The sequence below is a fragment of the Clarias gariepinus genome, chromosome 15, assembly GCF_024256425.1.
Source record: "Clarias gariepinus isolate MV-2021 ecotype Netherlands chromosome 15, CGAR_prim_01v2, whole genome shotgun sequence".
Lineage (NCBI taxonomy): Eukaryota > Metazoa > Chordata > Actinopteri > Siluriformes > Clariidae > Clarias > Clarias gariepinus.
In genome coordinates this window covers 2,963,587-2,982,753 of record NC_071114.1, presented here as the reverse complement: position 1 = coordinate 2,982,753, position 19,167 = coordinate 2,963,587, and the positions used below count along the sequence as shown (strand labels likewise).

The window sequence follows — 19,167 nt, the reverse complement described above, 5'->3', positions numbered from 1 at the left end:
TGGAGACGTCACATGTCCACATGAGACAGTCAGGTGGTCTACATTGCATGTGTGAGGCAGGGGCAGTGCTACAGCAGCTTCACCGGAGGGATCTGAGCAGGTGCTCAGAGTTAAACAGGGCCATATGAATATTACATCACTACAGTACTACTGCAGAGTGAACCTCAGAGCAGGGATCAGCACGAGGGTCAGGACTATCACTGTGTACTGTACTAATGTTCAACACTGAGCTTAAACTCTACACACTGCTGCTGTCTGGTTCTCACCTAGAACACTAAACTTTGTAGTTCTGTTATAGAAGCCACACCCCTTTTATTACAACTAACAGTTATAGAAGCCACACCCCTTTTATTACAACTAACAGTTATAGACGCCCCACCCCTTTTATTACAACTAACAGTTATAGACGCCCCACCCCTTTTATTACAACTAACAGTTATAGACGCCCCACCCCTTTTATTACAACTAACAGTTATAGACGCCCCACCCCTTTTATTACAACTAACAGTTATAGAAGCCACACCCCTTTTATTACAACTAACAGTTATAGACGCCCCACCCCTTTTATTACAACTAACAGTTATAGACGCCCCACCCCTTTTATTACAACTAACAGTTATAGACGCCACACCCCTTTTATTACAACTAACAGTTATAGAGGCCACACCCCTTTTATTACAACTAACAGTTATAGACGCCGCACCCCTTTTATTACAACTGTTATAAACCCCACACCCGTTTTATTTCAGCCAACATTTATAGAAGCCACACCCCTTTTATTACAACTGTTATAGATGCCACACCCCTTTTATTACAACTGTTATAGATGCCACACCCCTTTTATTACAACTGTTATAGAAGCCACACCCCTTTTATTACAACAGTTATAGACGCCACACCCCTTTTATTACAACTAACAGTTATAGAAGCCACACCCCTTTTATTACAACTAACAGTTATAGATGCCGCACCCCTTTTATTTCAGCCACCATTTATAGAAGCCACACCCCTTTTATTTCAGCCACCATTTATAGAAGCCACACCCCTTTTATTTCAGCCAACATTTATAGAAGCCACACCCCTTTTATTACAACTGTTATAGACGCCACACCCCTTTTATTTCAGCCAACATTTATAGAAGCCACACCCCTTTTATTACAACTAACAGTTATAGACGCCACACCCCTTTTATTTCAGCCAACAGTTATAGACGCCACACCCCTTTTTATTCCACCTGAGTGTAACACCAGCCACACCCATTATATTTCAATGTGCAGACAATAACGGAAGCCTGTTTTCAGTTCATGTTTTTCAGTTGGACAGACATTGTTAGCTTTTAAAACCCTTAGCTTTGAAACTTCATAAACTTATGCTGTAACGTAAACAGACTCTTCGATCCTGCTGGTTTGACTTTTCTCATATCAGCACTGAAACTATCCGGACAGCGCTCACATCACTCTGTACCTGCCACATTTCAGTACGCCGACTTGGTCTTGCCTAAGGTCTTCCTTCACACACACACACACACACACACACACACACACACACACACACACACACTCACACACCTATACGTAAGTGTAAGCTGCTTTCATCCTCCAGTGAAGTTGCTGCTTTGCCCACACCTGTCAGACTTCACAGTCATGCAGTAAGCTGTTTCAGCAGTAAGAGAGGACGCTGCTTCTTAGGGATGGAAAACACCAGAGATCTCCTGATACGATATTATTACGAGACCCAGATTCAGATTCGATTTGTATTGCGATCCTGTACGTATAACTGTTTTATAAATATCCTGATTCAACATGATTTTTTTATTCATTTTGTTACAATACTACACAAACGAAGCAAATAATTCTCCTTTACTACATAGTGAATAGTTTAGATTGCACCACCTGCAGGATTGTAGAGGAACGGCAACGTTTTAATACCTCAAATGCAAACGTACAGTATATAAACTTAATTGATTGAAAAAAATAATTATTATTTTGGTCTCAGTGTGGTAAAACATGAATTGCCATGGAAAGTGTTCATGATACATAACAATCAATTTCTCTTGCCCAATCTCGACTGCATATTATTTTTCATTGTTACATTTTTATGGATCAGGACGGCCGTATTGCGTGAGGCATTGTCCTGTTTGCTAACGTTATCAGCAGCATTGTGAGTTAATACGCTTTTCCCTGTCTAAAGGTTTTTGTGATTTGGCATGAGCTGTTGTTTTCTCTCATGAGTTCTCTTGTCTGTTTTAGTGTTGATTTGCCGTAGCTAAGTGCTGAAATGTCGAATAGATGAGGGGGATCGGTAGAGACTGGGGAAGACCGTTCTTTAAAACAATTTAGAGCATTTGGAGTTTGTCAGAAGGCATAATGGAGCTTTGGCTAAGTTGTGGAAAAATTGGGTTTCTGGTCTGGTGAGACCAGCTGTTTGGCCTTTGCACCGACCTCTACATTTGGATGAAACCCAAAACTCATTGTCACTCTAATGCAGAGGTGAAGCATGGTGGTTGTGGCAGGAGGGTCACGTACAGTACCTGTGGGTTAAAGGGAAAAAGCTACTGGTTCAACTGGGCATGGTTAACCTGAAGATAATTTTTTTTCTTTTTTTTGTGTGTGATGAGACTGATGCGGTTAGAATGATGGAGTGGTGTTCAGAGGTAACAGGAGGGACTCCCTCTTTTCATTTTCAATCACTGCTTCCAATTAGTCACATCTCGATGGAGGAGCAGGCGGCGTGCAGAAAAGCAGCACAGCTGTCTGAGCCCACTGCCTGGAAGAGCTGATTATGTAAAGCTTATTATGGAGACTCGAAGTCGTTTGTCTGTACGCCATACGTATAGGTGTACATGAACCCCCCCCCGCCCCCGCGAATCAGAGAAAACACCTGATGTTGCTCCAGTACACAAGGCGTATCACCCTTAATGAGAACATGCTGCTCGGGACGTATCGGTCGTGGATCCTTATTTTGGAGCTATCATGTGACAAGGCATTTCCTGCTGGTGTGTTCTAGTCTTTCCTTTGCCTTCATAGCCTGTCTGTTGTTTCCTGTTTTGTTTGCAGATGCACAGAGAGCTGTTCAGCTTCCCTCCCAAATCACAGAAGAGATACTGGAGTTGCTCAGGAATAAAAAAGAGTTCACATTCATGGCTAGCATTCAGCAGAAGACGTCCACATCTGGAGTTCTCTTCTCCATCCATGAGTCTGATTTCAGGTACAGCCGTTTGTCCTCTCAGTCCGATCTATCACGGATAGTTTTAACCTCCAGGTGTATTTGTATAAATGTCAGCTTAGAGTGGAGGTTCACCGTTTGCACCAGTGAAGAGCCCCAGAATGCCTTTCTCTATCACTAATAATCTGTTGTGTTATATTGCCCTTTTTTTTTTTTTTTTTTTTTTTACTCCTGAAAGACAGGAAGCTTATCCCTGCTAGCTGATTTATAACATGCGGCGGAGCATGTCTAACACATCCTCATCGAAGGTCAGGAGAGCGTCAGGTGTTAAATCATGTCTAGCTATTTAATCAGCTAGAGAAAACATGGCAGTGCAGAGCTGACTGAGGTCCTCCCTCTGGATGTGTTGGCATTAGGGAATTAAAGTGGATTTGGGGGGAAAAAAAAGAAAAGGGATTAGATATAAATCCTGTCATGAAATTAAAAGAAACAGAAATGTGACCATAAATAATTAAAATCTGTTTTATATAATAATGAGTTCAGCAGTTACTATCTATATCTTATTACACAATCGTGTGGTGTTGACTCGTTTGTATGCTAATTTACTTTATTAACATGTCCGCGCAAAAGAGCTCCAGCCCTACGGTGGGTGGAATGGGACGATATGAAATGAATAAATAAATATTTAATTTAACAAATCATTAAAATAAAACGGATTAATGAATTCTGTACTGAAATAATGAATATTTAAAACTACATGTTTTAATAGCTATTTACATGTCTTATTGACTTATTTATATACTTATATACTTTATTTATTTAAAGCCCCCCCTCCCCAGTGGGCGGAGTCTAAAGCTGACCTTCTCAAGGTGATTAGTTTGGCCCCCAGCCTCATGCTGTATTGTGTTTCAGGACCAGGGAATATCTCTGAGTGTAAGATCCGGAGATGATAGTAATAAATAAAAACAGATGTAAGAGGAACAGTTTGATTGTGTCCTAGGGGTCGATGTTGTTATGCTTCACTGAGTATTTCCTCTGCAGTAAGAGAGTAGAAGTTTGTTTCTTTGAACTAATGAAGGCCGAGACCACAGCGTCCATCTCTCTTATTGTATACTGAAGCTTTTCACAAAGCCAGTGGTTTACAGATTATATTATTAACGCTATTGTGTTTTTAGCATCAGATCTCACAGCTGATGTAAGTCCTTTTATGACGCATTTAATTCATTTATTCTCCTGTTAATGATTTATATCATAGAATATTGATGTATTTAATACTGACACACTCCACCCTTTGCAGAAACTAAGCCAAAATGTCTCGGTATGGGTAACGTTAGATGCTTTTTCCTCAAGGTCAAGTTGAGTTACAAGTTACTTTAAGGTTTTTTTTAAATAATGGAAGATTGTGTAGCACAAAAACTCTTAAACATCAGACTATAATAAAGTTATGAAAATAAATCCTTTTAATTTAATCATTAAATTCAGTCCAGCCGTCGATTTAGGACACGACCCCCCAGTTTGACGCATGCGCAGTACAGAAGTGCTCATACCGTAACTTCTCTTTTACTCGACATTTTGATTGTGATTAATGCTGCAGGTTAAACTTACAGACAGATACCTGAGCACTGGCAAAGTTTCATTACATTCAGTCCAGACAGTTTTGTGTGATGCCGTGAAAGAATCTGGCTGGACAGACATAAATTTTTTTCTGAGACTGAGTTTCTGAGTTTCTGGTCCTTCAATGTATGAAACATAAAGATGTTATTGAAAGATCGAGTTCTGACTGGCGTACAGACAAAACCTTTCTTTTATTTATACATGTAGGTACACTGGCACACAAAATCTTATAGATACTATAGTTGCTGTTGTTGGTCTTTCGGCTGCTCCAGGCGAGGGGTCACCACAGCGGAATACCCTGTCCGCACTACAACTTGGCACAGGTTTTACGCCGGATGCCCCTCCTGACGCAACCCTCCCATTGTATCCGGGCTTGGGACCGGCACTGCATCCAGTGGGTTGGGGGGTTTGGGCACTGGCTGGGAATCGAACCCGGTCCTTCCGCATTCCCTTATACTGTAGATACTATAGTTTAGTCCATGTGTATACACAGTACAGCTGCACTTATTCTGTGCCCAGAGGTTAAAAAACTCCAGTTTGCCAGTTTAACTATTTAAATGGTCTGAGCTCCAGCCTGCGACAGTCAGTACAGCTGTATTCATTGGCTCTGGTATTGCAGATTAATCCAGATTACACCTCAGACCTCTCTGAGACACGTCTAAACTGCTCTTATGTGCAGCGTTCATGTTGCATTGACTGGTTTAATGATGTGTGAACACTCTGTCTGTGCTGAATGATTATTATAAACATCCCCTGCCATGTGCTATTTGTTGAAGCAGTGAGATTTTTTTTGGTAAACATTCACGAAGTTTGAGAATCAGATGTAACACTTACTGCTGTGGTGTAAGGGTAATAAAACTCTGCATCACGTCTTATTCCCTTTCATAGACAGACACACACACACACACACACACACATACACACACACACACACACACACACACACACAGACTCTTTAAATATTTAAAATCAGCAGAAATCATAAATATTTAAATCATGTAGAAACAGATCGTCAGAGGTATCAAAGCCTCGAGTCACATTTTAAACAGATCCTTTAAAACCCAGCAGGAGGACGGAGACACATTCTATCTAGATTTAAAACGTTTTGATGGAAAAACTCAAATATATTATTTATTTATATAAATAAAATCATCGTCTCATTCCCCGCCATGTCGTCCTACACCCCGTCATAACGTTAATTCTCCAGGGTCATGTTCTGGTCACGCAGTAATCGTGACCGAGTGGTGCGCTCAACGAGCACATGATTTATTAGGGACGAGGTGTGACTTGGACTAATTCTCAGTCATTACGTAGTAAACTGATGAGACGCTTCACTTAAGTGTGCTTGAATAACCTCATCTTAAATCTTCTATTAATTAAATTTACACCAGGTCAGGTACGAGATGGAGTCAAAAAGTTTCAAGACTAGTTTTGTAACCCACCAACGCACCGTCACAGGGAGCACCGACCTCCATCAGTCAGCGTGCCAAAAGACATCGTCCTGTGTACAACGGGAGCCGTGTGACTGGAGCTAATCTGACCATCATGCACTGCGAGTTAGAACAAAAAGCAAGCGTGAAATTCCGACGTGAAACTGGACAAACCTGCCTCATTATCATCTCGTTAGAAGATGAAGAGAGATCAGGAAGACCTTCAATGAGCTGAACCACAGAAAATGTCAAAACCATTCGCCACCTAGTGCATGATGATAGTGGGAGAACCTCCGCACGTACCCTACTCACCAGATAATGATAAAGTATTAATAAGTAATAAAGTACTTCCTCGTAAACAGAGCTGATGTCAGAACTTTTTGATACAACCTTGTATTAGTGGATGAAGCTCCAACAGCGGACGATACCGAATAGGACACGATCAGCGTGAAGCCCTAGGCACTGAGTTGACGGGTCTGTTAGCTGTAAAAGCAGACTCAGCTTGTTTATGACTCTGAATGACGGCTCGTTAAAAGACAGAGTTTTTGTAATTATTTGATTCTGCACAGGCAGCATTTAACGGCACAGGGAGCACTCCCAGTGGAGTCCACTAAACACACTTGCAGCTTCTGTTTTTTTTCCACTTGTGTTCTGAAGTGACAGAAAACACAAACCTTCTGTGATAGTATACTGTAAATTTCCTGAAATTCTGATTTCTTTACCCTTTTAGGATGAGGATCATGTAACAAAACTTCAAGGACACATAAACCTTAAAGAAAGTTTTAAAGTATTGGGCAGAATAAAAAATATAAAACACATCTTTTTATTTACAGAAAAAAACCTCTCGTTTGTGTCTAGAGTTTCTGCACAGAGCAGGCTCTCCTGAGGACGTGACCCATAGCTTTTCTTTCGAGGCCATCCCACATTTCTTTTACCATATTCAGAAACAAGGTCCACGCTGGTCTTCTGTTCGATTCTGCTCATCATTAAATTATTCAATAAAATAAGTTACTATATATGTGGTATCTAGCACCAGGACATTTCCAGAAGATTTTTTGGCCGAGGCGATGGCATTGGGCTCTTTGCCTCCTGGTCCCCGTGTACAGTACGGTGTGTGTGTGTGTGTGTGTGTGTGTGGTCCACACACTCATTCATCAACACCACTTGCACATTACAGGAACTCGTTTGGGAGCTGCTGGGAGTTATCACCATTTCCCCCCATACAGTCCTGACCTCGCTCCGAGACATTTCCACATGATGTGAAATCTGTAGAACTGCGTAATCACAGCGTCTACACTACTGTAAGTTGTACATGTGCTCGGCTGCTCGCTCACCCTTGAATCCCTCCTCGCTGTTTTCCACTGGGATACAAATTGTCCTGTCAGTTTCTCACTGGTTGAAAAACATGACAAAAACGAGCTGTCAGCTTCACGCTAACGCTAAACCGCTATTGTGAGAGCACACCCGTTGACAAGCTGCAGCTAATGTCCTGCCTTATTACTCACGATGCTGTTAACGTTCACTCGACTTGAACGGAGATTGCACGGAATTGGGTTAATTGTTCTAAGATTTACATAAGGCACGTTGTGCTGTTGTTACCATGGAAACTGCTAAAGCTACAGAGTCACTCGATATTAACTACATGTTGAAAATGACCGAAGAGTCCAAAGAGTGTAACAGGATGGAAGATCTCACTCCTCTGTAAATTAAATCAGCAGCGCCGGGCCATCACGGCTGCCCGAGCTCATCGTGCTTAACGAGACGAGGGAAGCATCTCCAAGTGCATTCGGCTGCTTTATAACGTAAGATTTTATAAAAAGATTTAGTCATATCAGGTGTGAAAAAGTGTGAGTCTAAGTCGTGTGTGGGAAGATTAATGGTCATTAAAGGAAGTAGGTTGCTATGGTAAGTCTAGGTTGGTCTGTATAAGTCATTAAGAATTAAATTAATATTAAAGGTATCCATGAGGAAGATATTTTAAATAGTATAGTATTACACTCAAAATAACTTTATATCCATTTTTGCACATCTTCTTATTCATGTAACAGCCCTGATAGCATTGTGCTGACTTCAAGATAAAAAAATGAAAAAAATTATTTCATTTATATAGTGCGTTAAACAGTGGTCGTTGTCACAAAGCGGCATTACAGACTCTAAAGAAAATTATGGAAATGTGAATGAAATGTGTGAGAAAATATGTATAAATCAGAATGATCAGATGATGTCCCTGATGATCAAGTCGAGGGCGACGGTGCTGAGGGAAAAACTCCCTGAGATGGCAATAGGAAGAAACCTTGAGAGGAACCAGACTCAACAGGGAACCCATCCTCATCTGGATAGCAGGGATCGATCTGCAGTCGTACTTTGTGTTAGGAGGCTGGAAGTTCAGTATAGTCCAGGACCGTCTTCATCGTAAAGTGGAACCGTCCCCAGTCAATACACACATCCCAAACAGACCACATGTGACGAAATCTCCAACCAGAAGCGGGACACCAGGACAAGTCAGAGAGGGGGTCTGGAGATAGAGAGACAGGAAGAAAGAAGGAGAGAGAAGAGAAAAGAGATAACAGTTAGGTCTGGTCACAGTCACACAATACACAGTATAAAGTGAACATACTAATTTAACATAATAACTAAAAGGGAGGAGTCAGAAGGAAACACAGACATGAGGGGGAACTGGGATGTAAATCGACCAGTCACTTCACCGTCAACAAACCTGAGTGATCAATGAGAGTGGGGAGGACAGCATCCAAACATACCAGTTCACCATAATACTCTACGTCCATGAGTCCCCCAGATCTGCTCCTTTACCTAAGGCTAATCTATTCACAAAAATGTCTGGCTAAATAAATAGATTTTTAGCCTGGACTTAAACACTGAGACTGTGTCTGAGTCCAGAACATTAATTAGCAGGTTATTCCATAAGTTTCGGGCCCCTGCTGTAGTTTTCATAATACGTGGTACTGACAAGCAGCCTGCATCCTTTAACTGAAGTGGGTGTGGCAGATTGTAAGACACTAGCAGTTCATGCACTTCATAATAATGCTTTATACCTCAAAAAAAAAAAAAATAATAATCGATGTGAAATTTCACAGATAGGTATTTTAGGTGATAAAAGCAGGAACAAATTTTTCTGTAGTTGACTTGAGGGTATCAACAGTTTATTTGTGTTATGACTAAGTACTCTTTAGGATTTGCCTGAAGTTGAAAAGTTTTTAGACAGAACATCTGGACAGCATGTTGAATATTTACTGTAAATTCTACCCAGTTCCTGTCCTACCTGAGATACCTGCTGAACTTCGTGCTACACTGGCCTACATTCCTCCACGCAGAAGCCATAGATGCCATGATAAACGCAGTGGTAAACTAGTGAAAATAAACATCTTTTGATGATGTGTGGAAAGTCACAGAGAGCGCAGTTGATGGAGCTTTGTAAGCAAAATGCAGTGAGCTATGACCGTTCTTTTGTAGGTAGTGTCGCTGTGATCAGCGCTACCTTCGTCCTGTAAGGCGTGTTGAAGACCCATGTTATTGTAGATAACTCTGCTCTAATTAAAGTTACACTGGTTAATGCCAGGTCAATTGTGAACAGAACTTTTATTCTCAATTACCTATTACACAAGATCTACAGGGGGTTGGACAATGAAACTGAAACTGGCCAATTTAATGTTGGAGGTTTCATGGCTAAATTTGACCATCTTTATTGATTGCACATTCCACCAGTAAGAGCAGAGTTTGAAGGTTTAATTAGCAGAGTAATAGCATAGTAGGGCCTAAAATATTGCAATGCACACATTATTGGTGTCTTTGTGAGCTATCAAGAGCCACGGTATCCAGGGTAATGTCAGCATACCACCAAGTAGGACGAACCACATCCAGCAGGAGTAACTGTGGATGCAAGAGGAAGCTATCTGTAAGGGATATCCAGGTGCTAACCCAGATTATATCCAAAAAACATAAAACCACAGCTGCCCAACTCACTGCAGAATTAAATGTGCACCTGGAGCTCCACAGGGTCAATGTTCATGCCCAGGCTGCTATAGCCAAACCTTTGGTCACTCATGGCAATGCCAAATGTCATTTCAATTATGCCAGCAGTGAAAATCTTGGTCTGTGGACAATGTAAAACATGTATTGTTCTCTGATAAGTCCACCTTTACTGTCTTTCCCACATCTGGGAGAGTTACGGTGTGGATGAGCCCCAAAAAAGCATAGCACTCAGACTGTTGCATGCCCAGAATGATGCATGGGGGTGGATCATTAATGGTTTGGGCTGCAATATCATGGCATTCCTTGGGCCCAATAATTGTGCTAGATGGGCGCATCACTGCCAAGGATTACCAAACCATTCTGGAGGACCATATTGTAGCCTGAAGGCGGTGTCATGTATCAGAATGATAATGCACCAATACACACAACAAGTCTGGTGACAGAGTGGTTTGATGAACATGAAATTGAAGTAGAACATCTCCCATGGCCTGCACAGACACCATCTAAATATTATTGAGCTACTTTGGGGTGTTTAGGAGGAGCGAGTCAGGAAATGTTTTCCTCCACGGCTCAAAATCCCTCTGGCCACTGTGCAGGACTTGCATCTGTCATTCCTAAGACGAATTGATGCAGTATTTGTCCGCAAAAGGAGGCCCTACACCATACTTATTGTGGTCTTAAAACAGGCGTTTCAGTTTCATTGTCCAACTCCTGTAGACTTTCTTTTATAACACAAACATGGTTGGGGGTTGGGAGTCTGATGCGTTTAATGAGCTCTTACCTCGGGACTGCACCTAGTTTAAATCCCCCAGAGTAATGGTTCATGGTGGAGGGGTTGCAACTGTCTTTAAATCTATTTATAATTCTAAAATGTTGTCTATACCTTGCTATCAGAGTTATCCCTATATCTATATACCTATACAATTAATCTTTTGAGTGCCCACATATAATAGTGTTTTTATTTTTTTGCCTAAATTCTCTGATTTTCTATCAGTTTTTATTCCAAAAATAAGAAGGCATTGCTCATGGGTGGTTTTTTTAATCATGTCTATTGCCAAGACAGACCTTGTGCCTTGCATTTTGTAAACCATATTGGTGCATTTGATTATTTAACCTTGTGTTATCTTGTGGTTTATCTATTTCTAATTAGTTCCTAGGCATTGCCTATTTTTACGATCATGAGCCTGTAAAATTAGAAATTTCAATGTATCTAAAATCAGCTATACAATTTAAGACAACTACAGTGGTGTATATGCTGTGTTTGGTGTGGAGTTTAGTCAGGCAGTTGAGTGCGTCATGCAGCCATTAAACTGTGATTTGGATGAATTAATCTCTTGGTATTATAATAATACATGTGATAATATTCTTGACATAACATATATGAGTAGTATAAGTATTTTCATAAAACAGAATCAGCACTTTTAAAAGTAATAAATTACCTGTTTATCAGTACTGATGCGGGGAATACTGCAGTTCTAATGTTATTAGATCCAAGTGCAGCATCCAATACTGTTGGTCATGGGGAGCTTCTTTAGGTGTTGCAGCATGATGTTGGGATCATTGTCTCGGCTCTTGACTAGTTTAGAACATACCTGACTGACCACTGTTTTTCAGTGGAATTTAGTGAGAAAAGGACATCCTTATTGCTCATAGACTGTGATGTTCCTCAAGGCTCTATTCTTGGTACACTTTTGTTCACTTTATACCTTCTCCCTCTTTGCTGGATTATTTTAATTTTTTTTTCACTTTTATGCTGATGATGTCCATCTCCCTCTAAAGAAATCTAGAACTACCACCCCAACAGTATTATTTAATTTTTGGCTGAAGTGAAATATTGGCTGTCTAGCAAATTCTTATATTTCAATGACAGAAACACAAATGCTGTTGTTTCTAGCAAATGTTAAAGCACCAAAATTCAATGTTTGGTTATCTAAACATGTTTAGTTTAGTTAGTTACGTATTTTACTTCTGCAGCCAGAACCTGGGGTTTATAGTGGACAAAGTCAAGTGTAGTCAACTCATTCTGTAGTCAAGTCAGTTTTTTTTCCATGCCTGGCAAATATCTAAGATTACATCAGTCTTACCAAAGAAGGATCATACATGCTTTTATTACCTGTAGACTTGACTACTGTAAATCATTTTACATTGGAATTGCTCAAACTGGGTTAAAATGCTGCAAATGCTTGGTCTGTGATTACACTTAGACTACTGTATGGAATTGAGCTACCTCTCCAGATCAGACAATTATCATCTGTCTCACTTTTTTTTTTTATCCTCATCATCACATTTCTGTTTGATAAGGCTTTTAATTTTTTCATTTATTATGCTTTATACTATTTCTTTCAATTTGCCATGTTATGCTTTTTAATCATTGTAAAGCACTTTGGACAACTTGGTTGTAGTAAATAAATTATAGTAAATTTAAATACATAAAATTGCCATTGACATTAGGACAAATTAAACAAATCAAATCTTAAAGAATGATTTCTAACATTTTCATCATAATTAATTGTGCATCAGCACTTTCAAAAGGCACTGACACACTTTGCCAGCTAACTGATTACTGATATGAGTCTAATTTCACACTTTGGAGGTTAGGCCACGCCCTCCATATTTCCTCTTCCCTGTCCTACACGTCTTGTCTTGGTTGTCTAGAAATAGTACTGAGACATGTGGCCTCTTTATGTAATACTGCTGAGACTTTGCAGTTTCCCAGTATGTACACACACACACACACACACACACACACACACACACACACACACACACAAACACACACAAACACATACACACACACACGCAGCTGTGCAATTCTGGTTCCTATGCAATCTGCTTCCTATTCTAGCAGACTGCATCCAGACACTGTACAATCTGTTGTGTGTCTGCACGATAAGTTGCATTACATCCTAACAAACTGCGTCGAGATTGGGCTTATTTTTTAATGCCAAATGAGAAGCACAAACTGCACAGGCTTTGCCCACCTTTGACTAAAGAACACACACTAATAACCCAGAAGCTTGCATTATCCAACCTCAACTTTAAACCCAGTAAAGTCATTTAGGAGCTGAAGTGCTCCTCAGACAGTGCTGAATTAACACACAGAGTGTTTATATATGACCAAATGGCCTTAAATGTGGGTGTTAATTCAACTCTGTAAGAAGTTAGGCCAGGGGTAGCTCAGTGGTTAAGGCATTGGACTTTGGTTCGGAAGATCCCAGGTTCAAACCCCACAACCAACAAGTTGCCACTGTTGGGCCCTTAACCCTCAACTGCTCAGATGTGTAATGGTTGTTGTCGTCTTAAACAACACGAATCTCGAATCTTTCCCTAACCCCTCTCTCTCTTAAGGGCACTACTTGGTGTGTGAAACAAGCGACCTCACACCCTACATAGTGCACTTTAACCCCATTAGGGATTCAAAGTTAATTGAGCTAATATTCCTAAGCGGAATGAGTGTACTGTAAATATAATCTTTTAAGTTTTTAAGGGCTGTCCATCACCTTAATTTAACATTATTTCAACCTACTTTTATCAAAGTCTTTCTAACGTTATAAACAGCAGTTACAATCGTCTCATTTTTCACATAAGCACTAAATGAGCATTGATTGTCCTCGTCTCTGTCCCCAGTGATGTCCTGATCCAAACCATGGAGTCCTGATAATCCAGACAATTCTTTTTACTCCAAAATGTGTGACTATGTGAAAATATTAACAGACTCTTGACCTAAAGACTGAGAATACTCCACATCTGCTCTAATGTCCAGGTTAAAGCCCCATATGGGATGCAGTAGGTGACATTCAGAGCCCGAATGTCAACCTCGGAGTGTAATGAGCTAAATGTCAAACAGAACCCTAAACATGCATGGGAAAACCTTATATATATATACAGTTTTTATAGGATTTCTGACTGCAGCAGGATAAACACTGTGGCTGAGATTTATTTGTGTTTTTAAGGTGAAATATCTAAGAGCTGGAGGAATGGGCATTGATCAGTTTGTTGATTTACGATTTAGGTGAAAATAAATTCCTCTATTCCAGCCTCTGTTATACAGTTAATCTGACTGTTACATAACCTTCAGAGTGTATCCTGGGGAGGTATGTGAGAACCCCGCTTTGGGGTCACCATTTATAACTAACGGGGTATAAAGTGGCTATAGTGCCTCTGTTGCAGGCCACACAAACACCTACACACTCACACTCACACACACACACACACACACACACACACACACACACACACACACACACACACACACAAACTACGAGCAAACTGGGGACACCAGGTAGCCTAATCTGCATGTCTTCGGACTGTAGGAGGAAACTGGAGTTCCAACTCACCAACTCACCAAACACGAGGAGAACATGCAAACTGCACACACACGGGCCGAAAAGCGGAACTAGAACCCTCGATTCTAAAAAGGTGGTCTATCTGTACTCCACAGGCGGATGCCTAATGGTCCTTTTTAAAAAGAAAAAAAAATAGCTAATGGCTAAAATGGCTCCCCAGTGACAGTAAATGAGTTGGCTGTATGATTAGTAGATCACTGGTTCAGATCCCTTGTCAAGTTTGTTGACTCATGCTTTCCTCCGAGAGTGTTGTGCTGCGGTGTGAAGCAGCCTAAGCAGCAGTTCAGAAAGATGAGTTTGCCTTCTGTTGGTATCTGGGGAGGCTTTGCTGGTGGGTGGAAATTAGCAAGAACAAAGGAGAGAGGAGGGAATGTGTTCGGGGGGTTGGGGGGGATAATATCTTGACTTCCTGTGCACAGCGTTAAAGACTGCTTTATATTGTTTGGAGCCTCTTCAGCACAGACCACAGCCTTTCAGTGTGGAGATGAGATGACCAGGGCAGAACGCTGCTTTTGTGATGTGGACATACAGTACAGTATGTGTAGGGTTAAACTCTCTGTAAAATCCTTTTTAAAATCCAAAGGCCTAATAATACCCTGGCAGAAGGGTTTGGGGTCTGTTCCTTGTATGTAGTCCGGTTGCTGATTGTGTGTATGGCCGGAGGGTTGGAGGATTGTGACCTGAGCGTGAAGAACATTATCAGTAAGTGTGGTCATTAAGTGCTGTCAATGGTACGCAGGCGTCATGTGGAGTGTAAAGCAGTGAAGTGAGCATGCACGGTTCTGTTCATCAAGCACTGACACACACACACACACACACACACACACACACACATGCTTCTTTTTCCTTCGCTCTCTGTATTCTGCACTTTGCTGGTCAGTGGCCAGTTTTTGGGGCGTTGCTGCTGGGAGACGGTGCAGGTCTCCCCTCTTATCAATGCTCACTTATGTTCAACAGCATTTCTTCTGGAAACACTGACCTTGATTTGACTCATGAAATACAGTAGAGGACAAAGTAAACTAGAGCAGATATGAGTATGTATCACACACGTGTTAGACGATGATGTTATATTACCAAGTTTCTAACATGAACATGAGTGTTATTTATATGCATTTAAATTCATTTGCTTTTATTTTGAAAAAAAAACAGCCCTCAAATATATATAAATCTGTCTGGAATAGATATCATTTAGATATCATCGCTCTAAAAACCCTTTTTCAATCGCTCCAAAGTCCAGTCTTTATGCTCCCTTGCAAACTCAAGCTTTTTTTTCTAATGAGTTTCACTAACAAGTGGTTTTCTTATGAACAAACAGCTGTTTAGTCCCAATCCTGTGGGTTCCCATCACAGAGGATCACATCTCATGTGTGTGTGTGTGAGTGAGAGAGAGAAAATGATCTTATTTCACTATTAAACATAGCTTTGGTTTTTACTGACCATGTTCCTGACCATGGATGTGTTCCTGACCTTCTTGCTTCAGTGAAGGTGAGGGTTCGGTACTATCCGTCCTGGGTTTAATAAAGTGCTGGATGGTGCCTAACCCAATTTTAGTCGTTTCAACATCTCAATAGTTGTTTTCTTTGCTTGCTACAGGCTAGTAATTTGATCCTTGTGAAACAGAGTAAGATCCTCTTCATGACCACAGGACGCGGCTTCCTGGACATGACTGTATAAGTATGATAAGAGAGGGGAAGCATTGATTAGGGTTAAAAGAATAGTTTTAAGAATAGCTGAAACCCATGAACCACTGCAGTAATTTCCCAGTCACAACACGTGATATCTGTTTACTTAAATCCAAATTTTTTTTTGCTCAGACAAGAACGTTTATAGGTGTATAGAGTCCTCACTGGGTATAACCTATAAACACCGTAGTCACTTTAGAATCAATTTTTTTTATACTTTAATCATTTTGTTTTATTTATCTGAGATATATACTTGTATATAATATCGAATCTGGTGTCTTTTACCACTGATGTGTTCGCTCCAAGTCAGTGGGCAACGCCAGCATGGGAAACATTCACTCACTCGCTTTCTCAGAATAAGCAAGTAGTGGAGGATGGAAAAAAAAACCTCTTGGCTTGTGAAGCCTTGTTTGGTATTCTACTGAGCAGTGTGTCTTTCAGACTCCATGCATATTAATGCCTGCTGTTTGGAAGGAGGAGAGTTGAGGGGAATGTGACGGTGATGGAGCAAAATAAAATGGCATGCTGTGCTGGGAGAGGGTTCCTCGCTCAGGATAAGAGGAGTGATGGCGTAAGCGTTCTGATTCCATTCTGTTGATCTGAAGGCTTTATCACTTTTAGTGGAGGAACGGAAGAGAAACCTGTCTTGTTAGAGTTGATATATGATCGCTCCAGCTCTTAAATTGTTCATGATGTGCATTACCGAGGCTGCAGTGATGCTGTGTGTGTGCACAAACCAACAAACAAACAAACACAAACAAACAAACAAACAAAACAGCTGAGGTTGTGTGTGTACCTTCATTGGATGTAGAGCTTACTTTAGAGAAAATGATGGAAATACTAATAAACATGCTTTAAAAAAAAAAATCTGGGTGTCTAGCAGCTCTCGCACAGAAACTGTGAAAATGCATGTTTGCATGTTTAGTAAACTAAAATAAACAGGTTATTATTTTTTTATTATTAATCTTCATGACCTTGTGCTCTTTTTCATTTCCAGCTTTTTTGAACTGGAGAGTAGCGGGCTTCGGGAGGAAATTCGCTACAAATACCACCACAAAGGGAAACAGCGATCCGAGACGTTCCCGTACAGACTCGCTGATGGACAATGGCATAAAATTGCTTTGTCCGTTAGCGGGAGTCATTTACTGCTCCACGTGGACTGTAACAGGTGAGCATTCTCATCACTCTGACTAAGAGATTACTCCTGTTGTCATTGTTAAAGGGCAACTATGATGCAAAACTCACTTTTTATTCGTGTTTAGATCTTCACATGGGTCTCTTCAGTGTGCGTGAGTAAAAAGACGGGGGAAAATATTATCTGGTTTTGTTCTTTTTCTATTAAAAAAGCCATTTAGAATTTCCTTGACCTCATATGTGACCTCATATGAGAAGAGCCCCTCCCCCAGGTTGTGGCTCGGCTCTGCTGGTCTCTGGTCGGGCGTGGCTCAGGAGTGGCTTGTTTACATAGACCTATTATACTGAAATGTGTTGCATTTAACCTGATTGAGGCATCTCTACCAAACGGTTGAGGTTTGCTTTTCTAAAAATATCACTAATCATTCATGTAATTAAAAATTAGTTGTTGTTTTTTTTCTTTTTCTTTAATGATATGCCTTCCAATTGCTGTGTGGTACAATTTTATGTCCATTTATCAGATGATTTATTTTAGACATTTGTGAATGAAATGACTCGTATCATGAAGTCTCAACTGTTTGGTAGAGGGCTTTACCGCGGTGTGTTAAAAACATTAACATCTTTGTTATTATGGTAGAAAGTAAACTGTTAGAAATATATTCTACATCAGTAAAGCAGCTGAGTATGGTTACTCTAGAGCTGTGGTTCTCAAAGTGTGGGGCGCCCCACTAGTGGTGAATACAGGCATGACAGGTGGGGCGCAATGAACGGGAGGGAATTAGTGGAAAATAATAGGAAAGTGCCTATTCTAATTCATGCTTTTCTTTATTGACAATAAAGATCGGACACTCGAAACTAAACAATCACACGCAAAGAAATGGATCATTAATACAAGTAAATTAAAATAACATCAGAGAAAAAGTGGAACCATAGTGCAACAATAACGGTTTAACTTCAGCATGTTAATTGCAGAGGAACAATATATAAGGAAACATTCGGTATTATATATGTCATTTCATTTATTCCAATGTGTATGCTGATGTTTCTGTATTTTTGTTAAACATTAATATTTTATCGGTCAGTACTAGTCCGGCATTTCTAGTCTCCAGTGAAACAACAGAGTTGCTTTTTGATCCTTCAGGCGCTGAACAGAAGGGAAGATCAATATCGTTCTACGCTTTTTGTTGGTGTGCGGCATTTTGCGACGATCCCTAACTCACTTGGCGTTCAGTCAACAGTATACAGTGGTGTGAAAAACTATTTGCCCCCTTCCTGATTTCTTATTCTTTTGCATGTTTGTCACACTTAAATGTTTCTGCTCATCAAAAACCGTTAACTATTAGTCAAAGATAACATAATTGAACACAAAATGCAGTTTTTAAATGAAGATTATGTTATTAAGGGAGAAAAAAAACTCCAAATCTACATGGCCCTGTGTGAAAAAGTAATTGCCCCCCTTGTTAAAAAATAACTTAACTGTGGTTTATCACAGTTAAAAGTTCAATTTCTGTAGTCACCCCCGGGCCTGATTACTGCCACACCTGTTTCAATCAAAAAATCACTTAAATAGGAGCTACCTGACACAGAGAAGTAGACCAAAAGCACCTCAAAAGCTAGACATTATGCCAAGATCCAAAAAAATTCAGAAAAAAATGAGAACAAAAGTAATTGAGATCTATCAGGCTGGTAAAGGTTATAAAGCCATTTCCAAAGCCTTGGGACTCCAGCGAACCACAGTGAGAGCCATCATCCACAAATGGCAAAAACATGGAACAGTGGTGAACCTTCCCAGGAATGGCCAGCCGA

General features: G+C 40.4%; 1 protein-coding gene across 3 annotated transcripts in view; it reads left to right on the top strand.

The window, feature by feature from the left end:
- Window positions 1-19,167, top strand: part of LOC128543324 (protein kinase C-binding protein NELL1-like) — a 209,475-nt gene that overhangs the window by 32,070 nt on the left and 158,238 nt on the right. For 2 of the 3 annotated variants that reach the window (XM_053513714.1, XM_053513713.1), the window contains exons 3-4: window positions 3,057-3,207; window positions 17,225-17,395. In XM_053513714.1, the coding sequence (XP_053369689.1) occupies window positions 3,057-3,207; window positions 17,225-17,395 (322 nt within the window). Of the gene's footprint in view, window positions 1-3,056; window positions 3,208-16,721; window positions 16,799-17,224; window positions 17,396-19,167 lie in introns of those variants that run through there. The other variant, XM_053513715.1, reaches the window with a different exon arrangement.